Source organism: Odocoileus virginianus, chromosome 12 (assembly GCF_023699985.2).
Source record: "Odocoileus virginianus isolate 20LAN1187 ecotype Illinois chromosome 12, Ovbor_1.2, whole genome shotgun sequence".
NCBI classification, from domain to species: domain Eukaryota; kingdom Metazoa; phylum Chordata; class Mammalia; order Artiodactyla; family Cervidae; genus Odocoileus; species Odocoileus virginianus.
In genome coordinates, this window is record NC_069685.1 from 11,951,312 (window position 1) to 11,978,518 (window position 27,207).

General features: G+C 43.0%; 1 protein-coding gene and 1 long non-coding RNA gene across 4 annotated transcripts in view; one reads left to right on the forward strand and one right to left on the reverse strand.

Annotated features, from left to right (window-relative positions):
* C12H4orf51 (chromosome 12 C4orf51 homolog) overlaps positions 1-27,207 on the reverse strand; it is a 49,070-nt gene that overhangs the window by 5,620 nt on the left and 16,243 nt on the right. Inside the window, exons 3-6 of one of the 2 annotated variants that reach the window (XM_070474793.1) lie at positions 19,116-19,174; positions 16,805-16,868; positions 16,137-16,210; positions 13,632-13,802 (exon numbers count right to left, since the gene is read on the reverse strand). In XM_070474793.1, the coding sequence (XP_070330894.1) occupies positions 13,698-13,802; positions 16,137-16,210; positions 16,805-16,868; positions 19,116-19,174 (302 nt within the window). In that variant the 3' untranslated portion in view covers positions 13,632-13,697. Of the gene's footprint in view, positions 1-13,631; positions 13,803-16,136; positions 16,229-16,804; positions 16,869-19,115; positions 19,175-27,207 lie in introns of both variants that reach the window. The other variant, XM_070474792.1, reaches the window with a different exon arrangement.
* LOC139037733 (uncharacterized) lies at positions 13,178-27,164 on the forward strand. Of its 2 annotated transcripts, none has more exons than XR_011490593.1 (4): positions 13,178-13,573; positions 13,976-14,105; positions 15,400-15,440; positions 26,688-27,164. It is a non-coding gene; the product is annotated as an uncharacterized lncRNA (long non-coding RNA). The 2 variants fall into 2 exon arrangements; XR_011490594.1 differs by lacking the exon at positions 13,178-13,573 and adding an exon at positions 13,773-13,852.

Consider the following 27,207-nt stretch of genomic DNA (forward strand, 5'->3'; position numbering starts at 1 on the left):
TCAAACCATCCCCCTGCCCCCAGTCAGTGGAAAAACTGTCTTCCACAAAACCAGTCCATGGTGCCAAAAAGGTTGAGGACCACTGCTCTAGATCAATAAGGGACACCCACCCTCCAAGTTACCTGAGCTACGGGGGTCAACTTAGCCCCCTTCTATCTCTCCTCTTCCTCTCTCTTGTTCCCTTTCTTTGGACAGCTAATGCATCAACGTCCTGTTCATTTTATCTTCCAAGTATTTATTTTATAAATCTCTCCTGTCTTTCCCCTCTTAACATCTGGGTGCAGGGCCTCGGCATCCTTGCCTAGGGTCCAGAAGTAATTTCCTCTCTGAGTAGGTCATTCTTGGGTCATAAAGGTTGTGGAAAATGTTATTCTAGATCTCAGACAAAGCTCATGATCAGGCTTGTGGGCCCACAGGTGGTTTTTGGAGCCAGTGGGGCAGGTGATAACACCATGGCATCAAGAGCAACAGCAGCAAATGCACCAAAGACAGAACCTTGGGAGATGCCAACTTCCCAGGGGAAGGAGGGGGAGGCCACACGGGACCAAAGAGCGACAGAGAAGTCACGGCAGAGCGCAGCGCTTTCAGGGGAGCTGTGGTGAGAGGGCCCTCTAAGAGAAACCCCCAAGGAAGAGGAGGTTGAGGTTGAATCCCACAGCCTTGACCAGTGATCTCCAGCCCTTGGCGATCTTTCAGGATGCAGGGTCAGTGACAGGTTAGGGGTGGAAACCAAATTGCCACATGTTCCAGAATGAATTGCTGGTAAGCAGCTGGTGACAAGGAGAAGAGTCTACTCTTGTATCAGGTTTGATTTTATTGTTTAGTCATTAAGTTGGGTCCAACTCTTCGCAACTCCATGAACTGTAGCCCATCAGATGCCTCTGTCCACGGGGTTTCCCAGGCAGGAATACTGGAGTAAGTGGCTACTTCCTTCTCCAGGGATCTTCCTGACCCAGAGATTGAACCCGCATCTCCTGCATTGGCAGGTGAGTTCTCTACCACTGAGCCATCAGGGAAGCCCTATTAAGTTTGATAGTGAAAGAAAAAAATCACACGTGCCTCATACTTGCCCAAAGATATTGAACCCTCCCTTCCCTCTCGGGGAGCCCTAACCTCTCCTGACCCCCACTTCACAGTCCTTCGAAGAAGAGAATGATCTACAATCCCAGCCACACTCCACACCAATTTTCCACATCGTTTTTTGGTATAATTCATCCTTTGAAGTGCATCCGGTCTGTCTTCATGCCCTGCTCTTGCTGTCTGCCTGGACAAGTTTCTGTCAGTCAAAGACACCCACAGGAAATGGACTGCGTGGGTAAAATTCAATACTACTTCTAAATACAACTTCCCTCTAGCTCAGACGGTAAAGAATCTGCCTGCAAAGCAGAAGCCAGGTTCCATCCCTGGGTCGGTAAGATCCTCTGGAGAAGGGAATGGCAACCCACTCCAGTACTCTTGCCTGGAGAATCCCATGGACAGAGGAGCCTGGTGGGCTACAGCCCATGGGGTCGCAAAGAGTCGGACATGACTGAGTGACCAAGTACACACAGCACACTAAATTACGAGAGTCTGGAGACTTGCAAAAAAAAAGTCAAAGGATGGAAAGTCATTCCTGCTCCCACCTTTCCACTATGCCCAGACTGATAAAATAAGGACTCCAGAGTGAAAAGTTACAGGGTTAGAAGGTAATATGATAGGTTTCTTAAAAAACATAATGGAGGGACTTCCCTGGGCACCTAGTGGTTAAGACTCTGTGCATCCGCTGCAGGAGGTACAGGTTCGATTCTTGGTTGGATAATGAAGGTCCCTCGGGCTACATGGTGTGGTCAAAAATTTTTTTTAATTAAAAAAAAAAAAAAAAAACCAATACAACACTGTAAAACAATTATCCTCCAGTTAAAAATGAATAAATAAAATAAATTTTTTGTGTTCAGTCCCTCAGTCCTGTCTGACTCTTTGTGACCCCATGGACTGCAGCACTCCAGGCTTCCCTGTTCTTCACCATCTCCTGGAGTTTGCTCAAGCTCATGTACATTGAGTTGGTGATGTCATCCAACCATCTCATCCTCTGTCGTCCCCTTCTCCTCCTGCCTTCAATCTTTCCCAGCATCAGGGTCTTTTCCAAGGAGTCAGCTCTTTGTATCAGGTGGCCAAAGTATTGGAGCTTCAGCTTCAGCTTCAGTCCTTCCAGTGAATGTTCAGAGTTGATTTCCTTTAGGACAGACTGGTTTGGTCTCCTTGCAGTCCAAAGGACTAACTTTAATAAAACAAAATAAAACGTGATGGATATGGCCAGAGAGGACAGACTCAGTTACCAACATCCAGAATACTAGACCACAGGGGTCTAATCTTGAAACTTAAAAGAGATTGTTTATGTTGGAGGCCTGGTCTCATGCTACCCTGACTGTTGCTTTCTGATGCACTGCAAAGTCCACCTTTATATGGAGCAGTGGAGCTCCAGCCCTTCTGGGCTGTACACACTCCAGTTGAGGCGAAAAGAGCTATAATTTAGCGACCCTGCTCTTACCCGCTGCCACCTTGCCAACAGGAAGAAAATAACTCTCATCATACATAATGGAAAGAAAGGTACAGGGTTTTATGAGTTGGAAATGAAATAATCTGTTTCTTATTAAATATCATGAGAAAATTATTAATTCATGCCAGAAACACAAATATAAACATTATCATATTGAAAGCGTTTCTTCTGAAGAAGACCATCTGGCAGGGCCTCACACTTTGACAAACAAGAGTGTATGTGTCACCATGGTGGGCTCTTCCATTAAAGCAGTAAATTAGAGCAAGTGAAAATGGAAGGGTTTTTAAGGGGAGTACATTATTACAGTGATGGCATCTGCCAGATACTTGTCACATGTTTCTCTGGAGGTAGGCCTGCTTTTACAAATGCTGTTCTATGAACACTTAAATTTTCCAGACAAGGGGTGGTGATTATTTCAGAATTTCTCCCTTTAAAATTAGATTCTCAGGAGTTCCTTGTTGGTTCAGTAGCTAAGACTTGAGCTCTCAATGCAGGGGGCCTGGGTTCAATCCCTGGTCAGGGAACTAGATCCCACACTCTGCAACTAAGAGTTCGCCGCTAAAGATTCTGCATGCTGCAAGTAAGACCTGGTGCAGCCAAATAAATACTTTTTAAGTTATTAAAAATTAATGATAAATAAAATTGGATTCTCTTCATGGGAACCAAATTCCAGAAGGGTCTTTACCCACGAATGTATACAGCATTCATTGTTCAACATAAATATTGGTGAGAAGATGAAAGAAGGTGTCAGAAATTCAGAGAGAAGACACAATTATAGAGTAACCAAAAATTGAAAATATAGTATCCTGAAAATTTAAAGCAAATGCATGGTTCTTTTTCAGTAAAGCACAGTTTTAAAAACCTCACACTGTCATTTTTTTCTTTTTTTTTTTTGTAGGAAGGCAGGAGAGATCTATAATTTGGAAAACATGCCCCTCCCTGGAGACAGATAGAACAGTGGTTACACAGAAAGTGGAGGAAATCTTGCACTCCAGAAAGGAAGAAATGCTGATGGCAGCTTGAAGAAACACCTGATTCTCTTGATGATCCACATGAATGGTTTTCACTGTTTGCCCTACATTCTCAGAAGACTCGGAGGGACTTCCCTAGTGGTCCAGTGGCTAAGACTCTGAGCTTCCAATGCAAAGAATGCCAGTTCGATCCCTGATCAGGGACCTAAGGTCCCATAGGGCCGCATGGCAACAATAAATAAAAGATCATCACAGATCGCTCATTAAAAATAGAAGACTCAACATCACTCATTATCAGAGAAATGCAAATCAAAACCTCAATGAGGTACCATTACATGCCAGTCAGGATGGCTGCTCTCCAAAAGTCTACAAGCAATAAATGCTGGAGAGGGTGTGGAGAAAAGGGAACCCTCTTACACTGTTGGTGGGAATGCAAACTAGTACAGTCACTATGGAGAACAGTGTGGCGATTCTTTAAAAAACTGGAAATGGAACTGCCATATGACCCAGCAATCCCACTCCTGGGCATACACACTGAGGAAACCAGATCTGAAAGAGACACGTGCACCCCAATGTTCATCGCAGCACTGTTTATAATAGCCAGGACATGGAAGCAACCTAGATGCCCATCAGCAGACGAATGGATAAGGGAGCTGTGGTACATATACACTATGGAATATTACTCAGCCATTAAAAAGAATCCATTTGAATCAGTTCTAATGAGATGGATGAAACTGGAGCCCATTATACAGAGTGAAGTAAGCCAGAAAGATAAAGACCAATACAGTATACTAACGCATATATATGGAATTTTAAAAGATGGTAACGATAACCCCATATGTAAAACAGAAAAAGAGACACAGATGTACAGAACAGACTTTTGGACTCTGTGGGAGAAGGTGAGGATGGGATGTTCTAAGAGAATAGCATTGAAACAAGTATACTATCAAGGGTGAAACAGATCACCAGCCCAGGTTGGGTGCATGAGACAAGTGCTCGGGCCTGGTGCACTGGGAAGACCCAGAGGGATGGGGTGGGGAGGGAGGTGGGAAGGGGGATTGGGATGGGGAACACATGTAAATCCATGGCTGATTCATGTCAATGTATGGCAAAAACCACTACAATACTGTAAAGTAATTAGCCTCCAGCTAATAAAAATAAATGGAAAAAATAAAAATAAAATCTGTATTATGAAAGTTAAAAAAAAAGAAGACCCTGATCTTAATTTTGCTCACATCCTGTGTCTTCACTTGCTCTGAGGTCCTACTGTTGGTAATCAGTGCTATGTTGCCACCTTTCCCAAATCTCTCTCCCCACGTCACACATCAAATCCCTGGGTGGACCTAGAGAATCTCCGAAGAAGAATTCCTCAGTCTTGAAGAGCAGGGGTTAGCAGAGCAGACCCTGATAGGCTTCTACCACTTGAGAATCATTCCCATCTTGGTGCTAACCCAAGACCACCAGGGATCTACCTCCAAAGTTCAGTCACCATGTATGGAGTGACCTGAAAAGGATGACACATCAAAATGGTATTCATAGGATATACTGCATTTCCCCTTACCTAGGCCAGTCTCAAATGCCAGTGAGAGTGCCACTAGCGTCTGTCAACAAGGAGGTCCGAATCTGTCTGGGCACTGGGGTGCATGGTTAACGGGGCTACTCAAGCCCTGTGTGCTGTGTGCTAAGTTGCTCAATCATGTCCGACTCTGTGCAAGCCCATGGACAGTTGCCTGCCAGGCTCCTCTGTCTATGGGGATTCTCCAGGCCTGAATACTGGAGTGGCTTGCCATGCCCTCCTCCAAGGGATCTTCCCAACCCAGAAATCAAACCCAGGTCTCCCGCATTGTGGGTGGATGCTTTACCGCTGACCCACCAGGGAAGCCCATGAATGCTGGGGTGGAGTAGCCTATCCCTTCTGGGGATCTTCCTGACCCAGGAATTGAACCAGGGTCTCCTGCATTCCTGGTGGACTCTTCAGCAGCTGAGCTACCAGCAAAGTCCACTCAAGCCCTAATCACTGTTCAGTCAGGAGAGTGAGTAATTCAGTTTACAGGCTGCATATGCTTATTGTCAATTCACAGAAACCACGTTAGTGTGTATATCAGAGGTGGAAGAAACAGCCCACACACAATCCAAACCTCCTAGGAGAACTTGGACCTTTAATGCTAACATCTATATTCTTCATAGTTTAAAATGTTTAGTAACCATCTTTTGTGCTGTCCAAAAGGTATGACACACACATGATAAATAAAAACCGACCCAACGACTATGTTTATGGAAGAATAAATCTTGTTTGCATCTTTCACTTTTGTTTGCTCAAGGATGCTCTTTTGGGTTGAGCCTTTCCCAAGTCTCCCTCCTGTATGCCACATATCAACTCCAATGGGTGGCCCAAGAGAATTTATGGAATGAATTCCTCAGGCTAGAATAATAAGCTTCTATGGTGTGGGTGGGGTGGAGGTTGGCAGAGCTTCATACACCAGATCTTAAGCCAAGGGTCCTGACCTGCTATAAGCTCGGTCACTGTGCTGTCCTCTTTATCCAAATTTATGATCTACTCAGAACAGCTCACTTGGTGACAAATTAGATTACAGAAATGAGTGAACAAACTATTCGCCTACGCTTCTTATAAGCTGTTAGTCATAAAAAAAGAATATTTAGGTAGGTAGACGAAGGATGAGCAAAAGAGAGAAAGACAGTTACAGAGAAACGTAAGACTCTGAAGCATCTAATTTCATTTCCTCATTATATAAAAGAAGAGGGAGAAGGTCAGAGAGGAAAGAGACACAGAATGAAACAGATATTTGCTTAAAATTTTATAAAAAAGAATTGTTTCTATAACTCAGACTAACTCAAGAGAGCCTTGTGGTTCAGTTTCAGCATCAAATCACAGAAAAAAATAGTTTCACGGAAAAAATATAATCAACAGCAATTCAAGCTTCAGCTTCTTCATAAAATACCAGAGAAGGGAGTACATTCTTGATGTATATCTAAAGATCTTAAAGACCCACTGAGGACATTGTCCTCACCTGGCTGGCAATGAATTCTTCCAAACTTTACTCTTCTCCCTCTCTCTAGAACCCCTTAGAGTTCCCCCAATGTTCAGGCCACACGGCCCCTTTTCTCTCCCCAGAACTTTATTATATAGGTCAATATAACCTTTCTGGTTTATTCCTCACCACCCCACATCCTAGAACTAAAGGCTTGAGCCCTCAGATTGAAAGAGTCTATTGAGGATAAGCTGACAAACTAAATTAACACACAGAGCTATCATAATAAAACTCCCGAAGAATCAAGATGACAAAGACAGTCCTAAAAGAGTCTACAAAAGAATGAGTCAGATCAATCATAGAAGTTTCAAAAAAAAAAAAAAATAGGGCAAATAGCTTTGATATGCTCAAGAAAAATAAATACGAACTTAGAGTTTCATAATAAGCCAAATTTTTAATACTAGAGAGAGATGAAAATGAAGTCTCAGACACAAAAGCCCTCAGGAAAATGTATTATCCACAGGTACTTTCTGGTGGAGAGAGGAAAACCTACCAGAGGATGTACTCCAGCAAGAAGAAAAATGAACCCAAAAGGTAATCAAGGGGGCAAAGGAGAATATATTCTTTTTTTAATTTTTTAATTAAAAAGTAATTCATTAAAAGGTTGGCGAAAAAAATTGGAAATGCAAGTTAATTCTTTACTTTTATCTCCATTTCTTTTTACCTTTGTACAACATGTCATTACAATTTACAAAATGCTTTCAGATAAACTGTCAGTAGCTGTAATCACAGGACCTACAAAAATATGTTCTAAGACCATGCTGGAGCAAACAATAATTCTAACAAAGTCTGAAAATGCCCTTCCTGGGGATGGTAATGCTCTTCTTGCTGTGGAAGCTGCTTACCTCGCACCAGTCACCGTGATGACAGTGACATGGCTCTGAGAAGGGGTGGTGACTGTCAGGTTTAGCAGACTGGTGGTTTTTTCTTTTTCTTTTTTTTTTTTTTTTTTGGTGGTTTTTTCTTACCCTGTCTACCAAGTTGGACTAGACTATGAATTGGTAGGGGAGGAGCTGAAGAGAGGTGAGAACTCTAACACTTCAGGCCAGCTGAGGCTCTGAAAAGGGACTTGTTAGAAGACCAGGCTAAGAGGGTGGAGGACTAAAAGCCTCCCACTGCCAGGATGAAGCCAGTGGGACCCACTTCGTTCAAGGGGCTTGCTGATGAGAGATCTCGGGCTCTGCAGAGGCTTCTGCTGAAAGGCCCGTGGTCCTACCGCCTATGATGACACACACCATGAATCTAGGGCTTGGAATCTCTTGCTTGAACTTTTTGACGCCATCCCGATGTGTGCCAGAGAAAGAGAGGCTGCCAAAAAGCAAGCATTTTCCCATCTCTAAAAATAAAAGGCAGGCACCACTTCAGGCCCTGCTGCCAAGACCCAGCCCTTCCCAGGATAAACAATAGGTAGCCAAGCTGACCGGAGGCAGGCACTGGGCCCTGAAGTAAGCCTGGGTCCAGCCTGAAATGCCAAGAGCGGGCGTGTGCAGCTGTTCAGCTAGAGGCCAGAGGGGGCCCTCCCTTCTCCACAGCGGATGGAGGGCGGCTCCGACGCCCCCAACCAGAGACCAGGTGTGGCCCACTCGGGTTATCCCAGCAAACTTGACCCAGCCGAGGTCACAGAGTTCCCACCACCCCTGCCCCCAGAGCCCTCAGGGTGCACAGTGACAGATCTGAGGGCTTGTGGGGTCTTGTCCCGAGAAAGTTGCCTGGGAAGGAAAGTTCCACCGGGATCTATCTGCATTCATCACTCGGGGCTATGGCCATCACCTGTCAAAACCCATCACGCCCCACCGAGGGCCCTCACCTGCTGGCTGCAGGCCCCACAAAGCACCCTAGAGTGGGGGTGATGCTGTAATAACTCATCCTTCCCACCCTAATTGCCTCCCAACTCGTCAAATGCTTCTGCACCGCTTGTTCCAGCCCCTGCGCCTTGTCATTAGGGTTCAAATCTTCCCAAGACCATAAGCTTGGCTTTTTGCTCATTTGGGGTGTTAAAAAAAGGCTAAGGGGGGTTAGGGGAGGAGAGGGACTAAATATAGCAAATATTTGCAGGCATAATCACTCCATAAACATGCTTCGGTGGAAGGGAGTGTAGGGCCGACCCAGATGACGGATGTCATTCACCAGAGTGTCACATCATAAATAAAACTGAATGAGCCCATTCTCCCTCGGAACCAAGAGTGACGCCTGTTCACACTATAAATATTTATGTAGTCATGGACCTTAAAAGACTTTATTTTTCCAGGTAAGTAGACTTTAATGAAAAAGTTAAGCAGAGCTTTTCCTGCCATTACGGAATAGTCATTGTAGCTTTTTGACATGGTATTCCACTGGCAAGGAGAAGAAAAAAAAAGAAAAAAAGGGAAAAATCAGGCTGCCCTCCATGAGGCTTCTGCGTGGGATCTCATTTATGCCAGTCAAGGTTCATTCTCCTGCAGAAAGTGACAGCCTTCAATGGGGTGGCCAACACCAGAGGAAGCTCTATGGGTCTCCTTTGGACCCAGGGCCTGTGTAATGAAGGGAGCTCTGACAGACCCTTGTTACCCAAGTTCAGACCCCCTGCCCCCACTCTGCCAGGAGAGTCGGGCACCCTAGCTCTCTCAGCTCTCTCCGCCTGCCCCTTAGTAACAGAAAAAATGTACACCTCAGCCCATTACTGTGCTCATTGGAGAAGAATTCTCAGGATTCCAAGATGTGTGCCTGAGTGTCTGGGGTGTTTATGTAAAGTCCACCACTGCTGCTCTTATCTGCTCTTCCTGAGCACATGAGCCAGGGCACCCCCAGAAACCCTGCCAGTCTCTGATCCACTTTTCCTGCATTCCGCACCTCACACCACTTGTCAAGGGGACCTCCCCCCGCTCCCCCGCCACCGAAGGCTCCCAGTACCATCGCCACCCTCCCCTCCTCCAAGACTCTCCTGCCACCTGGAGTTCCCAAGCCATTGTCTCCAGAACAGTTCTTGCTGAGTTTCCTGTCACTTGCAGTTTACTCATCACTTCGAGGCACCAAAGCCCTAGCCCAAGTCCATCGAGCTGGTTCCTTTCCCAGGGGTGGCCTCCTGCCCAGGCTCCCTTCCCCTCCAAACCTCAGGGTGGCCCCTGCTATGTCAGCCTGAACTGGCCTCTTCGGGAAAATGTGATGATCCTTTGGCTCTAGTCTTGGGAAGTCTTGTTTCAGAAAGAACAAGAGTCTCTGGTTTGGGGCGGTGAGTCACAGGCAGCCTTGACCGTGCCTATCTGGGGAGGCTGAGGCTGCCATGTATGGTCCTTGCTCCGTGCCACCCACCTCTCTGTGTAAGTCGGAGCTCTTTGCCAGGACAGCCTGAGTCATAAAACTCAGCACATTCCTTAGGCGTTGGATAGTCTTTCCTTGTTATTACTTTGCTTTTGTTTTATGTAGCACCTGGTTTCATTTTAAAAATCCAAATAAAAATCTCACGGATGGGGCTCGGGTAGGCTGGGGGGTTAGGAAGGAAGGAAAAAGAGAAAGAAGGGAGTGAAGCCTAGGTTATGAGATGGAAGAAAGAGCTGGAACTCCCTAAATATGCAAGACCCAGAGCAGGACAGCAAAAGGCAGGAGAGAGAAACATGGAGAATGTGTTACGATTAAACTGAGTTTGATCCGTCCTTTTTCTGTCCATGATAAAGCACTTGATGTCCAAGTCTTTCCCCACATTAGGCCCCAGTTCTGAATTAGTCCTTTACTGATGAGCCATGTGGATTGTCCCTAAACCCTACACTTTGGGAGTCTCCTCAGTAAACTGACAGACTTATTCGTGATGAATTCTAAGGAACTTTTCAGTTACAACACTGTGATTCTACAAACCTATCTGTTCCCTTTTTTCTTAGACCACAAACCCCAACCCCAATTGAGGGACTATTTTTCCAGAAGCGAACATTTATTTTTTTGACTTTGTCAGGGGCTGGTAGAGGAATGGGGGCCAGCAAAGGAGGTGGTGCAGACCCAGCCATATAAATGTTGCTGGTTAAAGTGAATTTCTGTGGCCAGGATAGTCTGCAAAATCATCTCTAAAACTGTTCACATCGGGTTTTTTAATTTAAAGAGTGTTATTCTAATAAGCTATGCCTGCATACGGCAAAAAAAAACCCCCACGAATACTGAAAGAACGAATAATACCTATTGACAGAATTGTATTTTCTTGGAGTAGTAAAACATTAATTAAAGCGTAAGACCAGGAGCATTAGGCAATTAGACCTTCATGAGAAATGGAGTATTTCCTGCCATATCAGTAAACAAGGAAGTAACAGTCATCAGGGATCGCAGCCCTCCAACGTAAGCCCTGAGGGCACTCCGGAAGGAGCATACTGCGTGCAACCTGGCAGCCATTAGGCTGCAGCCACTCCCAAGGATGCTCAGGATGTAAAAAAAGAAAACCACGAGATACTGGCCCCACGTCGCTGAGATGCATATGAAAGGAATGATTTCAGTGACTCAAAACTAAGATCATGGCATCCAGTCCCATCACTTCATGGCAAACAGAGGACAAAAAGTGGAAACAGTAGCGGATTTTATTGTCTTGTACTCCGAATTACTTCCGACGGTAACTGCAACCAGGAAATGAAAAGACACTTGCTCCTTGGATGAAAAGCTATGACAAACCTAGACAGCATATTAAAAGGTAGAGACATCACTTTACCAACAAAGGTCCATATAGTCAAAGCTATGGTTTTTCTAGTAGTCCTGTACAGATGTGAGAGATGTAGCATAAAGAAGGTTAAGCCCTGAAGAACTGATGCTTTTGAATTGTGGTGCTGGATACTAGTGGTAAAAAAACTGCCTGTCAATGCAGGAGACATAAGAGATGCGGGTTGGATCCCTGGGTTGGGAAGATCCCCTGAAGGAGGGCATGACAACTCACTCCAATATTCTTGCCCTGAGAATCCCCATGGACAGAGGAGCCTGGTGGGCTACAGTCCAAAGGGTCTCAGAGAGTCAGACATGACTAAAGCGACCTAGCACTCACGCATACTGGAAAAGAACCGAGAGTCCCTTCGACAGCAAGGAAATCAAACTAATGAATCCTAAAGGAAATCAACACTGAATATTCATTGGAAGGACTGACTCTAAAGCTGAAGCTCCAATTCTTTGGCCACCTGATATGAAGAGTCAACTCACTGGAAAGGACCCTGATGCTGAGAAAGACTGAGGGCAAGAGAAGGAGTGTCAGAGGATGAGATGGTTGGATGGCATCATCAACTCAATGGACACGAATGTGAGCAAACTCTGGGAGATAGTGAAAGACAGGTTAGCCTGGCGTGATGCAGTCCACCTGTTCTCAGAGTTGAACACAACTTTGCAACTGAACAATAACAACCGACTATCTTGTATCTTGACTATCTATGTATCTTCAGAAAAGCGCTAGATTCCTTCACTTGGGATATCTGGTTTTCTTTAGTTAACAATAATCATTTGATAGACTACTGCCCTTTGCTATAAAACTCCCGTATAACCTGGTTCCTCCCCTTGCCTCTTCCGAGCAATTCTCCCAGGGTCACTTGACATGCTGTCTCCTGAGCTTGAAGTCTTTAATTGCCCATCAAATGAAATATAACACTCAAGTTTTAGATTGTGTATATGCTTTAAGTCCGGAGAAGGAAATGGCAACCCACTCCAGTATTCTTGCCTAGAGAATCCCGTGGACAGAGGAGCCTGGTGGGCTGCCGCCTACGGGTCGCACAGTCAGACACAACTGAAGCAGCATTCTTTAAGTCGACATTCAACAGAGCCTTTACCCCCCCTCTGTTCAAGAGCTTCTTCATGAAGCTGGCCAGAGCAAAAATCCTGGAGGTTTCCGAGTGGCTCCAAGGCAGCAGTTTTAAAGCACTTTGGCGCCCTTAATGGAAACCATACGAAGGGATCCTGGGAATCAGACCAGAAGGCTTTCGGGGATGGTACTTAGCCTAACCTGGGATAAAGAACAAAAATAACCGCTAGGAGGTTTGGGAAGGGTTGGGGGAGGGACGAGGTAGAGGTGGTGGTGCGACTTTTAATTACCTTTTCTCTTTAACAGAAACCATGTGGAGAAGGTCTGTTCGCTGAACGGGAGTAAACCCGGCAGCAGGCAGAGAGCAGGGTGGGGGTGCGGAGGGAGAGGGGTAGGGGACAGCTACTTCCGTAACCACACGCGATTCGGCCTGCCCCTCGGTGGGACAGCAGTCCCCCAGCCCCTCGGCTCCCAGCGCAGCGGCGCTGCCCTCCCCCGCACAGGGTCTCCGCGGGGTGACCTCCCTCCTGGGCGCTGCGCACACGCACAGGCCGGGGCGGCGGGGTGGTGGGCAGTGCGGGGCGGGGTGAGGGACTGGCACGTCGAGCCGGGGTGGGGCCAGAGGGGGCGTTGGGAATGCAGTGGGGGAGGGTCGTAGAACTGGAGGAGGAGGAGCCGCAGAAGGCGGAGGCCCGCGGTGCGGAGGAGGAGGGGGGTCGCGGAGGCAGGAGGCGGATCTGCAGAGGAGGAGAGGCGAGAGAGCGGCGGAATTCGGAGACCCGAGGAACTCGGAGAGGAAGACCGCCGTGGGGCGGGGCTGGGGCTGGGGTGTGGGCGGGGCGGGAGGTGGGCGGGGCTTGTGGGACGCGAGGCCGCTCTGGAGGGACCCGGGGCAAGAAAGGCCGCGAATAGCACCGCCCCCACTTCCGCCCCCGCCGCACCGCCAGCCGCCCCCTCCCGCCAACTTGCTTCCCCGCGGCGCCTCGCGGGGAAGCGAGGCTGGTTGTGCGAGGCTGCGGCTCGGGCGACGATTGCTCTGAATACAAAAGAGCCTTTCTCACGCCCTTGCGCCCTTCCCCGCCTGGGGCGCCCAGATGGACAGCACTGGCTCCTTGGACACTAGAGCCGACTGCTGTCGGGGCCACAACACCATTTCTGTGGTTCTTGCAGAGAAGCCTGCTTCCAGGTCTTTACAGGAGAGTTTAATGATCAGTATAACGATCACTTTGGTCCCCTCCTCCAATTTGGGAGAAAAAACAAATTGAGGGATGAAGGCTTTTGAAGCCCGGTAAGTGCCCAAGAAAACCAACCTGCCTAGGTCCGTGTCTTCCCGGGCCCACTCATACCTCCAAGTCGTTAGTTAATAAGCAGGCCTGGAGCCTCCAACTTTGTGGCTTCGCTTTCCAACTCAGCTAAACGAATGACGACAGTGGTCCTTTCCGAATATAAACGACTTGATCAACTTCTGAGCCTCCAGATGAACTAGTCTTGCTTATAGAATCACTTGGTTCACGAAACTGAGGGGGGAAAAAATGGCCTGGTTGTCAGCACTCGCCCATCCACTAAGGTTAGTTTTTGCACAGTTGGAATTTAAATTGTCAAGACATCGATAACGAGCAGAAATTGAGGTTGTTCCTGCATTTTCCTCCATCTCCTTTAATTTGTCTTTCATATATCGTGTCTCTGTCAGGAAGGCCAGATCGATAAGCAGGAGAGGAAAGGGGGGCAAGAACTCTTAGAATCAATAACCGAACCACTGATTTCCTGGAATCAATAACCGCACCCGTTCACGGCTACTGCCCTTTAATCATCCTTTAGCGGTAAGATTCTTTACCCTTTCTTCCCTACCATCCTTTTAGTCCAGATAGCCCTGGGTGTGGATTTCTTTACTTTCCAGTGTTACATCATGAACTTCTTGAAGATAGAACCCAGAAATATAAATATTTAGAAGATGGTTACCAAAGACATTAGACACCAAGCAAATACTTCTTAAAATGAGAATATCGTTAATGATGGTTAAAATTTTCATTCAGTCCTTACTTGTTGCTGAAAACTTCATTCAGTCCCTACTTGCTACTGGTGTAGAATATAATATAAAAATTGATTTTGCTTTATCATATAAATTAAAAATGGTGATTTCTTTTATTCAGAATTTTAGGCCCAAGGTTTCCCAAACAAGGAGCCCGTGTGAAGTGTGTGGGGTGTGTCTGTGTGTGTTGTACTTTCAGCTTCTTGTACCATAAAAACAAGAGCAGGATGTAATGTCATTAATTTGTCCGGAATTGTTGACTTAAAAGAGGCAACTGTGAGTATAGAACATTCACTTTAGGGGAGGGAGGGCGGGGAAGCCCCTCGGAGAGACAGACAACTGTTCCCCAGAACAGCTGCGGACACTGGCCGTGGAATGGCTTGGCACGGGTACAGCTCTGTGCAGCGAGAGGGACTTATTTATTTAACAATAGTTAATGATTCGCCCAGGCAACTCCCAGGAGGCCAGCTAGCAGTAAATACACTTTCAGGAAATCAGCTACCCTTCCTAGAAGCCTGCACCAACCCTACAGTGAAGGGAGGTCCCTGGCTATCTGCATAATACAACATTCAGTGGACTGCCCAGCTTCAAATGCCCCGGAGTAATTCCTTCCACAGCTTACCACAGCCCTGCCCTCCTGAGCTAGGAAAGTTACCAAGTCCTAAGCCAAAAAAAAAAAAAAAAATGAAGACAAATACGCCATTTCTGGAATACCACCATTCTAGTTACCTGGGAACTGAAGTGGGCTGTTCAACCCTGTCCCCTTAGCTAAATGTATCAGATAAGCTAGTTGGTGCCCATAGACTAGCATTTTCTTAAGTGATATCTATCTATACTGTCTGTACTGGTAGTTCTTGTGATAATGTTAGGTGGTACTTGAATAACATTTTTTATTTTAATGGTCAGAGTATTTTTTTTTTCTAATGCACATAACTAGCATACCAAACCCATGGTGCTGTAAATATAATTACTTAGGGTGAGGCCACACTTTTTAAAGTCAATTTAAAGAGAAATCTTAATAAGCAAAGGTAATAAGATAGCAAAAGTCATTGTAACTTTTTTTTTAATTTTTTTTTTTTTTTTAGGCCGCACTGTGAGGCGTGTTGGATCTTAGTTCCCCAACCAGGTATGGAACCTATGCCTTGTACATTGGGAACACTGGATCACCAGGGAAATCCCTGTAACCTTTATATTAAATGAAGTAAAGTCAGTAGGGTGCTTGTAGAAACCAGTTTTTATTCTTTCTCTAGAAGTGTCTGCCAGAACTCTTAAGATAGAGGAAGGATCCCATTGTCACCTCCTGCTTAAAATTACTGGTTTGGAGAAAGTCTGAGCAGGCAAGACAATGCCTGGGCTCTAGAGGGCCATGTCAGGGGAACAGGGCCAGTAGGTAGCGGGTGGCAGAATGGACACGTGAGGAGGGTGAATCCAGGATACTGGGCACCCAGGGTGGGTCCCCGAAAGGGAATGACCGTCTGAGAACTTATTGCCTTTTTCTCATGAGGTGGAATCCCGCAGATCCCTGCCATCACTGATGAGCATTTAGACGGTACAAGAGAAGTTCCAGTCCCTCTAAGCCTCTTTGAGGCTTGTTTCCAAAATAACTGGAGAGACCTACACAAGAAATGTTCATGATACTTTTGGGAAGATTGCTTATCAAAACAGTCTATTTCCAGAGTTGTTTCTATGTATCACGTGATTGTAAATGTTGGATTACCTTCACACCGACTCTAAACACACCTCCACCCTCAAGGATACACTGTACAGAATTGTTGACACTCCCCAGGAGCCACTGTTGGGTGACAAGCAAAAAGATTCTTACATGTTTCAGGAGCTCTCTCCTTAGAAGACTGTACTTCATCAGGTTCTTCGGTGCTGGCTTTTTAAGTCTGACATCTAGTGTAAACAGACAGACTGCTAGTGGGTTAAGTACTCATGGTAAAGTCTATTACAGTATGAATAGATGAACTGTACTGACATTCCTAAACCATGTTTTAATCAATAGTTCCATACATGCTACCTACTTCACACACACACTACCCACCTGCCCCCATCCCCAGCTTCTGCCACCATCACAACCTTCTCACAGGTACAGTCTTTTTCAGAGCTGCCGCCGTCAAGTGCCTCTGTGGGAATTCCCTTTTTATGGCTGCATCCTACCATCCTTCCATTTACATTAGGAGAGGTATGTGTGTATGTGTTAGTCTCTCAGTTGTGTCCGACTCTTCGCGACCCCGTGGACTGTAGCCTGCCAGGCTCCTCTGTCCATGGGGTTCTCCAGGCAACAACACTGACTGGAGTGGGTTGCCATTCCCTTCTCCAAGGAGAGGTATGTACAGTGAAGTGATAAAGTGTGTGATGGGAGGAAGGAGGCAGAAATGCAAAAGGCCTTAAATGGCTTCAGACTCTGGAATGTATGAAAATATCTGATAAAGGTCATAACTAAAAGCAAAATGTGGATGTAAAGTGGTAGTTTTGGATCAGACTTACATGGTCTTTCATAACCTGGAGGTAGAGGTGTTGGAGGAGAATCCCCAGACAGAATTTGGTGTGCCTGTGAAGAAGAGATGAAAATAAATATCAACCAATTTCACAACAACAGAAATTTAATAACATTCTTTTTCCACTGTTGCCCTCCCCATTCAAAAGGTACTTTGATACTGCTGTCAAAAGCCACCATAGGAAAATACTAATACTAAAATGAAAAGACAAAATTGGAGAAAATACTTATAAAATTGGACAGCTATCCTTATATGCAAATATAGCTATCCTTATATGCAAATATAACAACTATCCTTATATGCAAATAGCTTATGCAAAGTAGTTAAGAAAAAGCTAAACACCCCAATAGAAAGGTGGTCAAAGGAAGTGAATAAGATCGATCCTCATTGTTCATGGATTCCATTCAAAATCAATACTCATAGTGCTTCTGAGATCATTCAAGGACGTGCCCGAAGCGGCAAAGTTTGAGTCACTTGCCATGCATGTTCTTGGTGGAGGCCCAACAAGAGCACACTCTGCCTTCTTGTTTCGGTTCTGGTCCTGTAAACAAGTGCCATTTTTGCAGCCTATCTAGTGCCACACCTTCTGTATTTTCCTGTCTTTTGTTAATGATCTCACTGTTCTAAACAGCCCCTGGGTGCAGTGCTGATGAGCTGCTTAATGTTCCTAAGTGTGAGAAGGCTGAAGTGCCTTCCAGAGAAAATGCGGTTGTTTAGGCACAAGTTATAGTGCTGGAGGATCAATGTTAATGAACCAACAATATATGTTAAATAAGGTGCCGTTAAGCAGAAACACATGGAAAAAAAACTTACGTACTGATCAGTTGGTGAAAATCGTATGACCAGAGGCTCACAGGAAACAGACCCTATATTTCTCTTAGGAGCAATAGTTCTGTGTTCCCTGAGTCATGTTAGTAGAGACTTTAAAAAAGATAACTACCTTGAATAATGAGAACTAACTATAATTCATGAAAAGAGTATGAATAACTAGTAAACAGAAGATGCTAAACCTCAGTGTTAAAGAAATGAAAATCAAAAGAAAATTGAACTATTTTTATCAAACTAGAAATAATAAAATTATTTTTAAATCCAGCATTAGAGAAAATATAGGAAAACAGGCACTCTTGTGGGCTGCTTTTTCATAAAACCAATGTTCTGAAAGGCAATTTGGCCATATATCAGAATTTAAAATAAGTATCCCTTCTGACCCAAGAATTCTGCCTATGGGAAAGTACTCTGAGATGATGATGGAACAATTATAAAAAACTTACATTCACATTTACTGATTCCCATGTAATTTGTAAGTTACAAATTTGAAAAGCCTAAATGCCCAGCATTATGGCATATTTTTAAGATGATACATCCAGTCAATAGAATATTATGTATCTATTAAAATAATGATTATGTTAACCCTGAAAGAGGACCATGAAAGCCTTAAATGATGAAAGCAGATTACAGAGGACAGTGGACCCCATCTGTGTATTCTGTGTGTATGACTGTGTGCATCTTTAAAAAACTTTTCACTTGTTTTGGCTGTGCTGGCCTGCGTTGCTGCGTGGGCTTTTCTCTAGCTGCGGTGAGCAGGGGCTCCTCTCCAGTCGGGGCGCCAAGGCTTCTCGCTGCCCTGACCTCTCTCGTTGAGGAGCACCAGCTCTAGGCCTGGGAGCTTCAGTGGTTGCAGCTCCCGGGTTCTGGAGCGCAGGCTCAGTAGGTGTGGCACAGGGCCTCCGTTGCTCTGCGGCATGTGGGGTCTTCCGGAATCAAGGATCGAACCCTGGTCTCCTGCCCTGACTGCTGTTTTCTTTATCGCTGAGCCACCAGGCAGGCCCCTGTGAGTGTCTTTATGTACACCTAAGTACAGAGGGCTATTTCTAAGGAAGATCACTAAAACATTAATGGTGGTTTATCCCTGGGAGGAGGGGAAGGGTTCAGGTAACTTTTACTGTGCCTCTGTTTTTCTGGATTGTTTGAAAGTTTTCAATCAGAGGAGAGCTGCTTTTGTTTTTAACTGTCCATGTAGTGTGTATAGTTATTGTCACACACGGGAAAGAGGAAAAATTCATGACTGTGAAAGAAGCAGAGAATCATCATCTCACAACTAATGCTGGTAATCTTATATCTCCATCACCTAGAAGAAAGCTAAATGTATAATAAGCAGTCAAAAATTAATGTTCTGTGAATGAATATATTAACAACTTCATTCCGCTCCAGTTTGTTTGTTTCCTAGTTAATAACAACAAAGCAGTGTGCGACCGTTTAAGCTCTCCATGTAAACAATCACTGAGAAATGTTGGGCTTACCACTCCATGCTTGACAATAAATGAATTTTTAAAGGAACTGGTTATATGCGGTAACAGTCCTGCATGCAAATGAAGAAGAAAAACCAGGATCAAACCCAGTGTCAGAATAAAATTTCTTACATTCCCAATTAGGCTATACCAGCAAATTGTACATACATCACTTATTTCCCTTTAGAATTTGATCAACAGAAAAATAAGAAGTAAGACAAAGCTGTGACTAAAAGTTAACTCATATAGTAAACATTCTGGAGCTCCCAGGGTGAGTGGGTAAAAATGTTTTTATTTTTTTTTAACCACTTTAACATTATTTTTAAAAGAAAATCATATTGGCAACAGCCAAGAAGACATTGAAATTATTTGAATTTACAGCTTTAAAATGTTATCAGAGTAATTCAATTTTACATGTCTTTGGCTTGTAAATCTAAAATAGGGCCTGTGTTTCAGTATTAATTTTCTTAAATTTTAATTTAGCTACAAAATACTTCTTTATGTCCCCTCCCCCCCATGAGAAAGAAAAATTAACCTTTTGTAAGTGTTCCTCTTTTTTCAAGATTTTAATTTTTTTAGAGCAATTTTATCTTCACAACAAAACTGAGAGACAGATACAGAGTTCCAGTACACTCCCTGCCCCAACACAGGCATAGCTTTCCCATTATTGGCATTCCCCCACCAGAGCAGTAACCATTGTTGCAACTGGTACACCTACAATGGATTAATAACCTCATAATCTCCTAAAGTCCACGGTTTGCATTACAGTTCACTGTTGGTGTTGTACATCCTGTTATTGTTTAGTCACTAAGTTGTGTCTGACTCTTTTGTGACCCCACGCGACCCCACCAGGCTCCTCTGTCCGTGGAATCCTCCAGCTGAATACTGGAGTGGGTTGCCATTTCCTTCTCTGGGGGATCTTCCCAACCCAGGCGTGGAACCCGCGTCTCCTGCATTGCCAGGTGGATTCTTTAATCACTGAGCCACCAGGAAAGCCAGTACATTCTATGGGTTTGGACAAATATATAAAGGCATGTACCTATCATTATACTATTACACAGTTTTTTCACTGTCCTAAAAGTCCTCTGTGCTCTATTTATCCATCCCTATGTAAACTTTAGAATCACTTTGTTGATTCTAAAGCTATCCACAAAATAGCTTGTTGTGGTTGTGATTGGGATTGCACCAAATCTAATTTCAATTTCTACTTGTTCTTTGCTAGTATATAGGACAGCAATCAAGTTTTGTACATTAACCTTGTATCTTGCAATCTTCTTATCACGTATTAGTTCCAGGACTTTATTTTCTTTTTGGTCAATTCTTTTAGATTGCCTCCATAGGAAATTGACTCATATGTGAACGAAGAGAGTTTCATTTTTTCCTCCTCAATCTCCATACCTTTTATTTCCTTTTCTTGTCTTAATGTATTAGCTAGTACTTTCAGTATTATGTTGAAAGGAGTGGTGAGAGGAGAATCCTTGCCTTATACCTGATCTTGGTGGGAAAGCTTTGAGCTTCTGTCATTAAATATGATGTTACCTATAGTTTTTTTGTAGATTTTCTTTATTAAGTTGAGAAGTTCCCATTTTCCCCTAGTTTACTAAGACTTTTTTTTTTTATCATGAATGGATATTAAATTTTGTCAAAAGCTTTTTCTGAATGTATTGATATGATCATGTGATTTTTTATTTAGCCTGTTGATGTGATGGATACACTGATTTCTGAATGTTGAACTAGCCTTGTATGCCTGGCATAAATTCCTCTTAGATGTGGTGTATAATTCTTTTATTTGCTGATATTTAGCTGAGGATTTATGAATCTGTGTTTATGAAATATATTTATCTGTAATATCTCTTATAATCTCTTTGTCTGGCTTTGGTATTAGGGTAATGCTGACCTCATAGAATGAATTAGGAAAACTTCCTTCACCTTTTAACCTCTGAAAAAAATTGTAGAGAATTGGTATAAGTTCTTCCTTAAATGTTTGATAAAATTTACCAGTGAACCCATCTGGGCCTATTGCTTTCTGCCTGGGAAGGTTATTGATTCAGTTTCTTTAATAGATATAAGCATATTCAGATTGTCTATTTTTTCTTATTGAGTTTTGACAGTTTGTGTCTTCAATGAATTGGTCCATTTCATCTTGGTTATCAAATTTGTCAGTATAGAATTTTTCATAGTATTCCTTTAGTATCCTTTTAATGTCTGTGAACTCTGTAGTGATTTTTCTTCTTTGATTTATTTCTGATAGTAATTTATGTCCTTTCTCTACTTTTTGCTTAATTATTCTTTCTAGAGTCTTACTGATTTTTCTTGATATTTTTCAAAGAACCAGCTTTTTGTTTCCTTGATTTTCTCTCTTGATTTCCTATTTTCAATTTCATTGATTTCTCCTCTACTACTAATTTATTTTCTGTTGCTTACTGTGGGTTTAATGTGCTCTTTCTCTCCTAGTTTCCTGAGATGGAAAGTAAATTGATTTTAAATTTTTCTGATAAATCAATGAAATGCTATAAATTTCTGTCTAAGCACTGCTTTTACTGCATTACACAAATTTTACGTTGTAGTTTCATTTAGTTCAAGCTATTTTTAAAATTTCTCTTGAGATTTCTTCTTTGATCCATGTGTTATTTAGAAGTGTATTGTGTAATCTCCAGGTATTTGGGGATTTTCCAGTAATATTTGTTATTGATTTCTAATTTAATTCCACTGTGGTCTAAGAGCAGATATTCTATGAATGCTATTCTTTTAAATTTATTAAGGTGTATTTTATGAGCCAGAATGTGGCCTATATTGGTGAATGTTCCATGTGAGCTTGAGAAGAATGTATTTTCTGTCATTGGATGAAGTTATTTAATAGATGTTGATTATATCCAGTTGATATGTGGTTGAGTTCAACTATGTCCTTACTCAGTTTTTGCCTTCTAGATCTGTCTACTTCTGATAGAAAGATGTTGAAATTTCCAAACATGATAGTGGGTTCATCTATTTCTCCTTAAAGTTTTATCAGTTGTCACCTCATATAGTTTGATACTCTTGTTGTTTGGTATATGTGTGTTAAGGATTATTATGTCTTCTTGGAGAATTAACCCCCTTATCATTATTATTATTATTAATCATTATTATTATATCATCATTATTATTAAATGCCCTTCTTTATCTCTGATAAATTTCCTTGCTCTGACGTCTGTTCTGTGTGAAATATAGCTGTTCCTGCTTTATTTTTAATTGGTATTAACATAGTATATTTTTTCCATTTATTTACTGTTAATCTATTTGTGTCTTTATATTTAAAGTGGGTTTCTTGTAGATAACATATAGGATCTTGTATTCAGATCCACTGACCTTCGTCTTTTAACTAGTGTATTTAAACCATTGATGTTCAAAATGACTGTTGGTACAGCTGGGTTAACATCTACCATATTTGTTACTGTTTTGTTTGTTGCCCTTATTTCTATTTATGTCTTCCACTTTTTCTGCCTTCTGTTGCTTTAATTTTATATGATTCTCTCTCTCTCCTTTCTTAGTATATTTATTCAGCTTTCTAAAAAGCTTCTTTAGTAGCTGCCCTGGAGTTTTCAACATATGTTTACAACTATACATTCACACTTGGAGAAGGACATGGCAACCCACTCCAGTATTCTTGCCTGGAGAATCCGCATGGATAGAGGAGCCTGGCGAGCTACCATCCACAGAGTCACAAAGAGTTGGACACAACTGAGCGACTTAGCACTAGCACGGACATTTACACTATAGCATGACGCAGGTATACCTTATGATAATAAAATATTCCTCCTTCCTGTTACTTGTATCATTTCTGTCATTCATCTCAGTTATATAAGCATACATACGCACACATATGCACATTAGACATACACATAAGCGTATATTATTGAATACATTGTTACATTATTTTTTAACAAATTAATAAGAAAACAAAGTTTCATTCACTTACTCCTTCTTCAGTGCTCTTCCTTTTTATGCAGATCCAGTTTCTGACCCATATTATTTCCTTCTCTGTAAAGAACTTTTAACATTTCTTGCAAGGCGGGCTTACTGGCAACAAATTCCCTCAGTTTTTGTTTGTCTGAGAAAGTATTTCTTTCTCCTTCACTTTTCAAGGATAATTTCACAGGGCACAGAATTCTAGGTTAGTGGGTTTTTCCCTCTCAGCGACATTAAACATAGCACTCTACTCTCTGCTAGCTTCCGTGGTTTCTCAGGAGAAGTGGAATGTAATTCTAATCTTGTTTCTCTGTAGGTAAGGTTTTCCCCTGTGGCTTCTTTCAGAATTTTTTTTCTCTATCTTTTACTTTCTGTAGTTTGAAAATTGTATATCTAGGTATAGGGCTTCTTTGCTTGTTTTGTTTGTTTTACATTTATCCTTCTTGATGTTCCCTGAACTTCCTGAATATGTGGTTTGGTGTCTGACATTAATTTGTGGAAATTCTCAGTCATTACTGTTTTACATGTTTTTTGTATTTCTTTCTTCTTCTTCTGGTGTTCTCATGACGTCTTTTATACCTGTCTCACAGTGTGTTCTGTTTTTCGTCTTTGTTCTCCTTGTCTTTCAGTTTTGTAGGTTTATACTGAGGTAGCCTCAAGTTAGAGTCTTTTTCCTCAGTCTGTGAGCAGTTTACTAATAAGTCCCACAAAGCCATTCTTCATTTATATGATACTGTTTTTGATCTTTAGCATTTCTTTTCGGTTCTTTCTTTCTTTTTTTTTTTTTTTAAGCTAATATATCTTATAATATATTTAATTTATTTTTTTTCCATTTATTTTTATTAGTTGGAGGCTAATTACTTTACAACATTGCAGTGGTTTTTGTCATACATTGAAATGAATTAGCCATGGATTTACATGTATTCCCCATCCTGGTCCCCCCTCCCACCTCCCTCTCCACCCCATCCCTCTTTCTTTGTTTCAGTTCTTTCTTTCGGTTCTTTCTTAAGATTTTCATCTATGTACATGTGTGTGCGCACACACATGCACACACTAAGTCACTTCAGTCGTGTCCAACTCTTTGTGACCCCCTGGACTGTAGCCCACCAGGCCCCTCTGTCCATGGGATTCTCCAGGCAAGAATACTGGAGCGGGTTGCCATGCCCTCCTCCAGGGGATCTTCCTGACCCAGGAATCGAACCCACGTCTCCTATGTCTCCTCATTGGCAGGCGGGTTCTTTACCACCAGTGCCTCCAGGGAAGCACCTGTATGCACATATTGCTCATCTATTCTCTTTTACCTATCAGAACCTTTAGAATATTAACCATAGTTGTTTTAAATTCCTGAGCTGATAATTGCAACATCCTGCTATATCTGGTTCTGATGCTCTTAAACTTCAAATTGTGTTTTTGCCTTTTAGCATGCTTTGTGATTTTTTTTTTTTCTCTTGATAGAAGGACATGATGTACCAGGTTAAAGGACTTGCTGTAAAAGGACCTTAATAATGTGGTGGTGAGTTGTGGGGGAAGAGGAGCATTCTGTCGTCCTGTGATTAGGTATCAGCCTTTTGGGGAGCCTGGGCCCCTGGGCTGTGAACTTCACACGTTTTTCTAAGTTTTTTCCTCCCATCTTAGATGGAACAGCATGGCTGAAGTGGGTTGGGTACTTCTCTTTTCCCACATAGAAGGCTAGAGTAGACAGGAGTTGTCAGTTTCCCTTCTCCCAGCTCAGTTAGGCCATGCTAATACCCTGGCAGATTAGGCTCTGGTTAACTATCTTCTCCCGAGGGTGTGTGTGTATGTGTGTGTGTGTGTGTGTACAGTCACTCAATATTCTCCAGCTCTTTGCAGCCCCATGGACTGTGTGTGTGTGTGTGTGTGTGTGTGTGTGTGTACAGTCACTCAATATTCTCCAGCTCTTTGCAGCCCCAGGGACTGTGGCCCACCAGTCTCCTCTATCCAGGGAGTTCTCCAGGCAAGAATACTGGAGTGGGTAGTGATACCCTCCTCTAGGGGATCCTCCTGATCCAGGTGGATTCTTTGCCTCTAGAGTAAAGAATACTCTGGAGTATTGCAAAATGGTTCTTTTCCCCTCCCCCTGCCAGAAGCAGGAGGGAGTTGTTTTCTGATGTTTACTGTGGGTACCTGGTCAAGTTCCTGGAGGTAAAATTCACACATTGTAAGGGTTACCCTACTCCTGGGTCTTTCTAGAATTTGTAACTCTCAGATTTGTCTACCTGGTTGACAGACTGTTGCGTTGCATTGCATTGCTGCATGCTCAGTCTTGTGGACTGTTTGCTTCATTGAGCCTTCAGCAGTTTGTCAATTACTGTTCAGATAGTCCAGCCCTAGCACTGGTTCCTGTGGTGGTTTTCACCTGTGAGCATCTGCTCTGGAAAGTTGTGACTCTTTGTATTCATCTCTCTCTTCAATCTTGGGAACGGTGGTTTGCTCTGGGTTATTACCTCTCTTATAGATCCAAGACAGTTGTTGATTTTTCAGTCTTTTCATCTTTTTACCTTTTGTTAGGATGGAGTAGACTCTTTCAAGTACCTTGGGTACAGAAATGAAAGCCAGAATTCAGGGTAAACTTATGCCTGAAACATCCTTCTATTTCCACACAACTTATACTCTTAGAATCAGAGGGAACACCAAGACTATGCTAAGATTCTAAAGCTATAAATTCTTCTCAAGGTCTGAAGAAGCTCTAGAGTACTTTTAATAATTTCCTTGAGGTATAACTTACATGTCATAAAACCAGCCCAAACAGTTCAATGATTTCAAGTAAACTTACCAAGTTATACAACCATCATCATAATACTATAAATTAGTATTAGAGCATTTACATTACCCCAATAAGATCCCTCATGCCCATTTATGGCTAATGTCCTTTCCTACCTTCAGACACAGAAAACTACTAGCTTGCTCTATCTATAGGTTTGCCTTTATTGGATATTTCATATAAATGGAATCATACACTATATGGTCTTATATGTCTACCTTCTTTTATGTAGCATAATGTTTTTGAGATTCATCCACATTCCCTATTTTGTTCTTTTCATTGATGGGTAGTCCTCCATTGTATAAATAAAACAAATTTCATTATCCATTCACCAATTGATGAATGTCAGGATTCTTTCCAATTCCCACTATTATACATAGTACTGTAGTGAATATTCATGTGCAAATCTTTGTTTTAGACGTATGTTTTCATTTCTCTTAAGTGAGTACTTGGGTTTCCCAGGTGGTGCTAATGATAAAGAACCCCTGCCAACGCAGGAGACAGAAGAGACGCGGGTTTGATCCCTGAGTTGGGGAGATCGCCTGGAGCAGGGCATGGCAACCCACTCTAGTATCCTTGTCTGGAGAATCCCATGGACAGAGAAGCCCAGTGGGCTACAGTTCATGGAGTTGCAGAGAGTTGGACACAACTGAAGTGACTTAGCACACACAGAAGTGTGTACCTCAGTATGGAATTGCTGGATCCTATTGTAAATTTATGTTTAACTTTTAAAGAAACTGTCAAGGTGTTTTCCAAAGTATGTGTGCTAACTTTACATTCTCACCAGCAATGAATGAAGGTTCTGGTTTCTCCACATCCTGGCCCACATTTGTTATTTTCTGTCTTTGTGATTATAGCCATTGTTGGACTGCAAGGAGATCCAACCAGTCCATCCTAAAGGAGATCAGTCCTGGGTGTTCATTGGAAGGACTGGTGTTGAAGCTGAAACTCCAATACTTTGGCCACCTCATATGAAGAGCTGACTCATTTGAAAAGACCCTGATGCTGGGCGGGATTGAGGGCAGGAGGAGAAGGGGACGACAGAGGATGATATGGTTGGATGGCATCACCAACTCAATGGACATGAGTTTGGGTGGACTCTGGGAGCTGGTGATGGACAGGGAGGCCTGGGGCGCTGCAGTTCATGGGGTCGCAAAGAGTCGGGCACGACTGAATGACTGAACTGAACTCAACAGATGAAAGGAAGTATGTCACTGTGTTTTAATTTGCATTTTGCTAATGACTAATCATGTTCATTTCTCTCGACTATTTTGATTAAAAAAGTAAGGGAAAAATTAAATTTGATTAAAAATAAATAAAAATTGATTTTAAAAGGAGAAGAGTGTCTGGTCTGGCATAATATGATGGGGTTTGGTC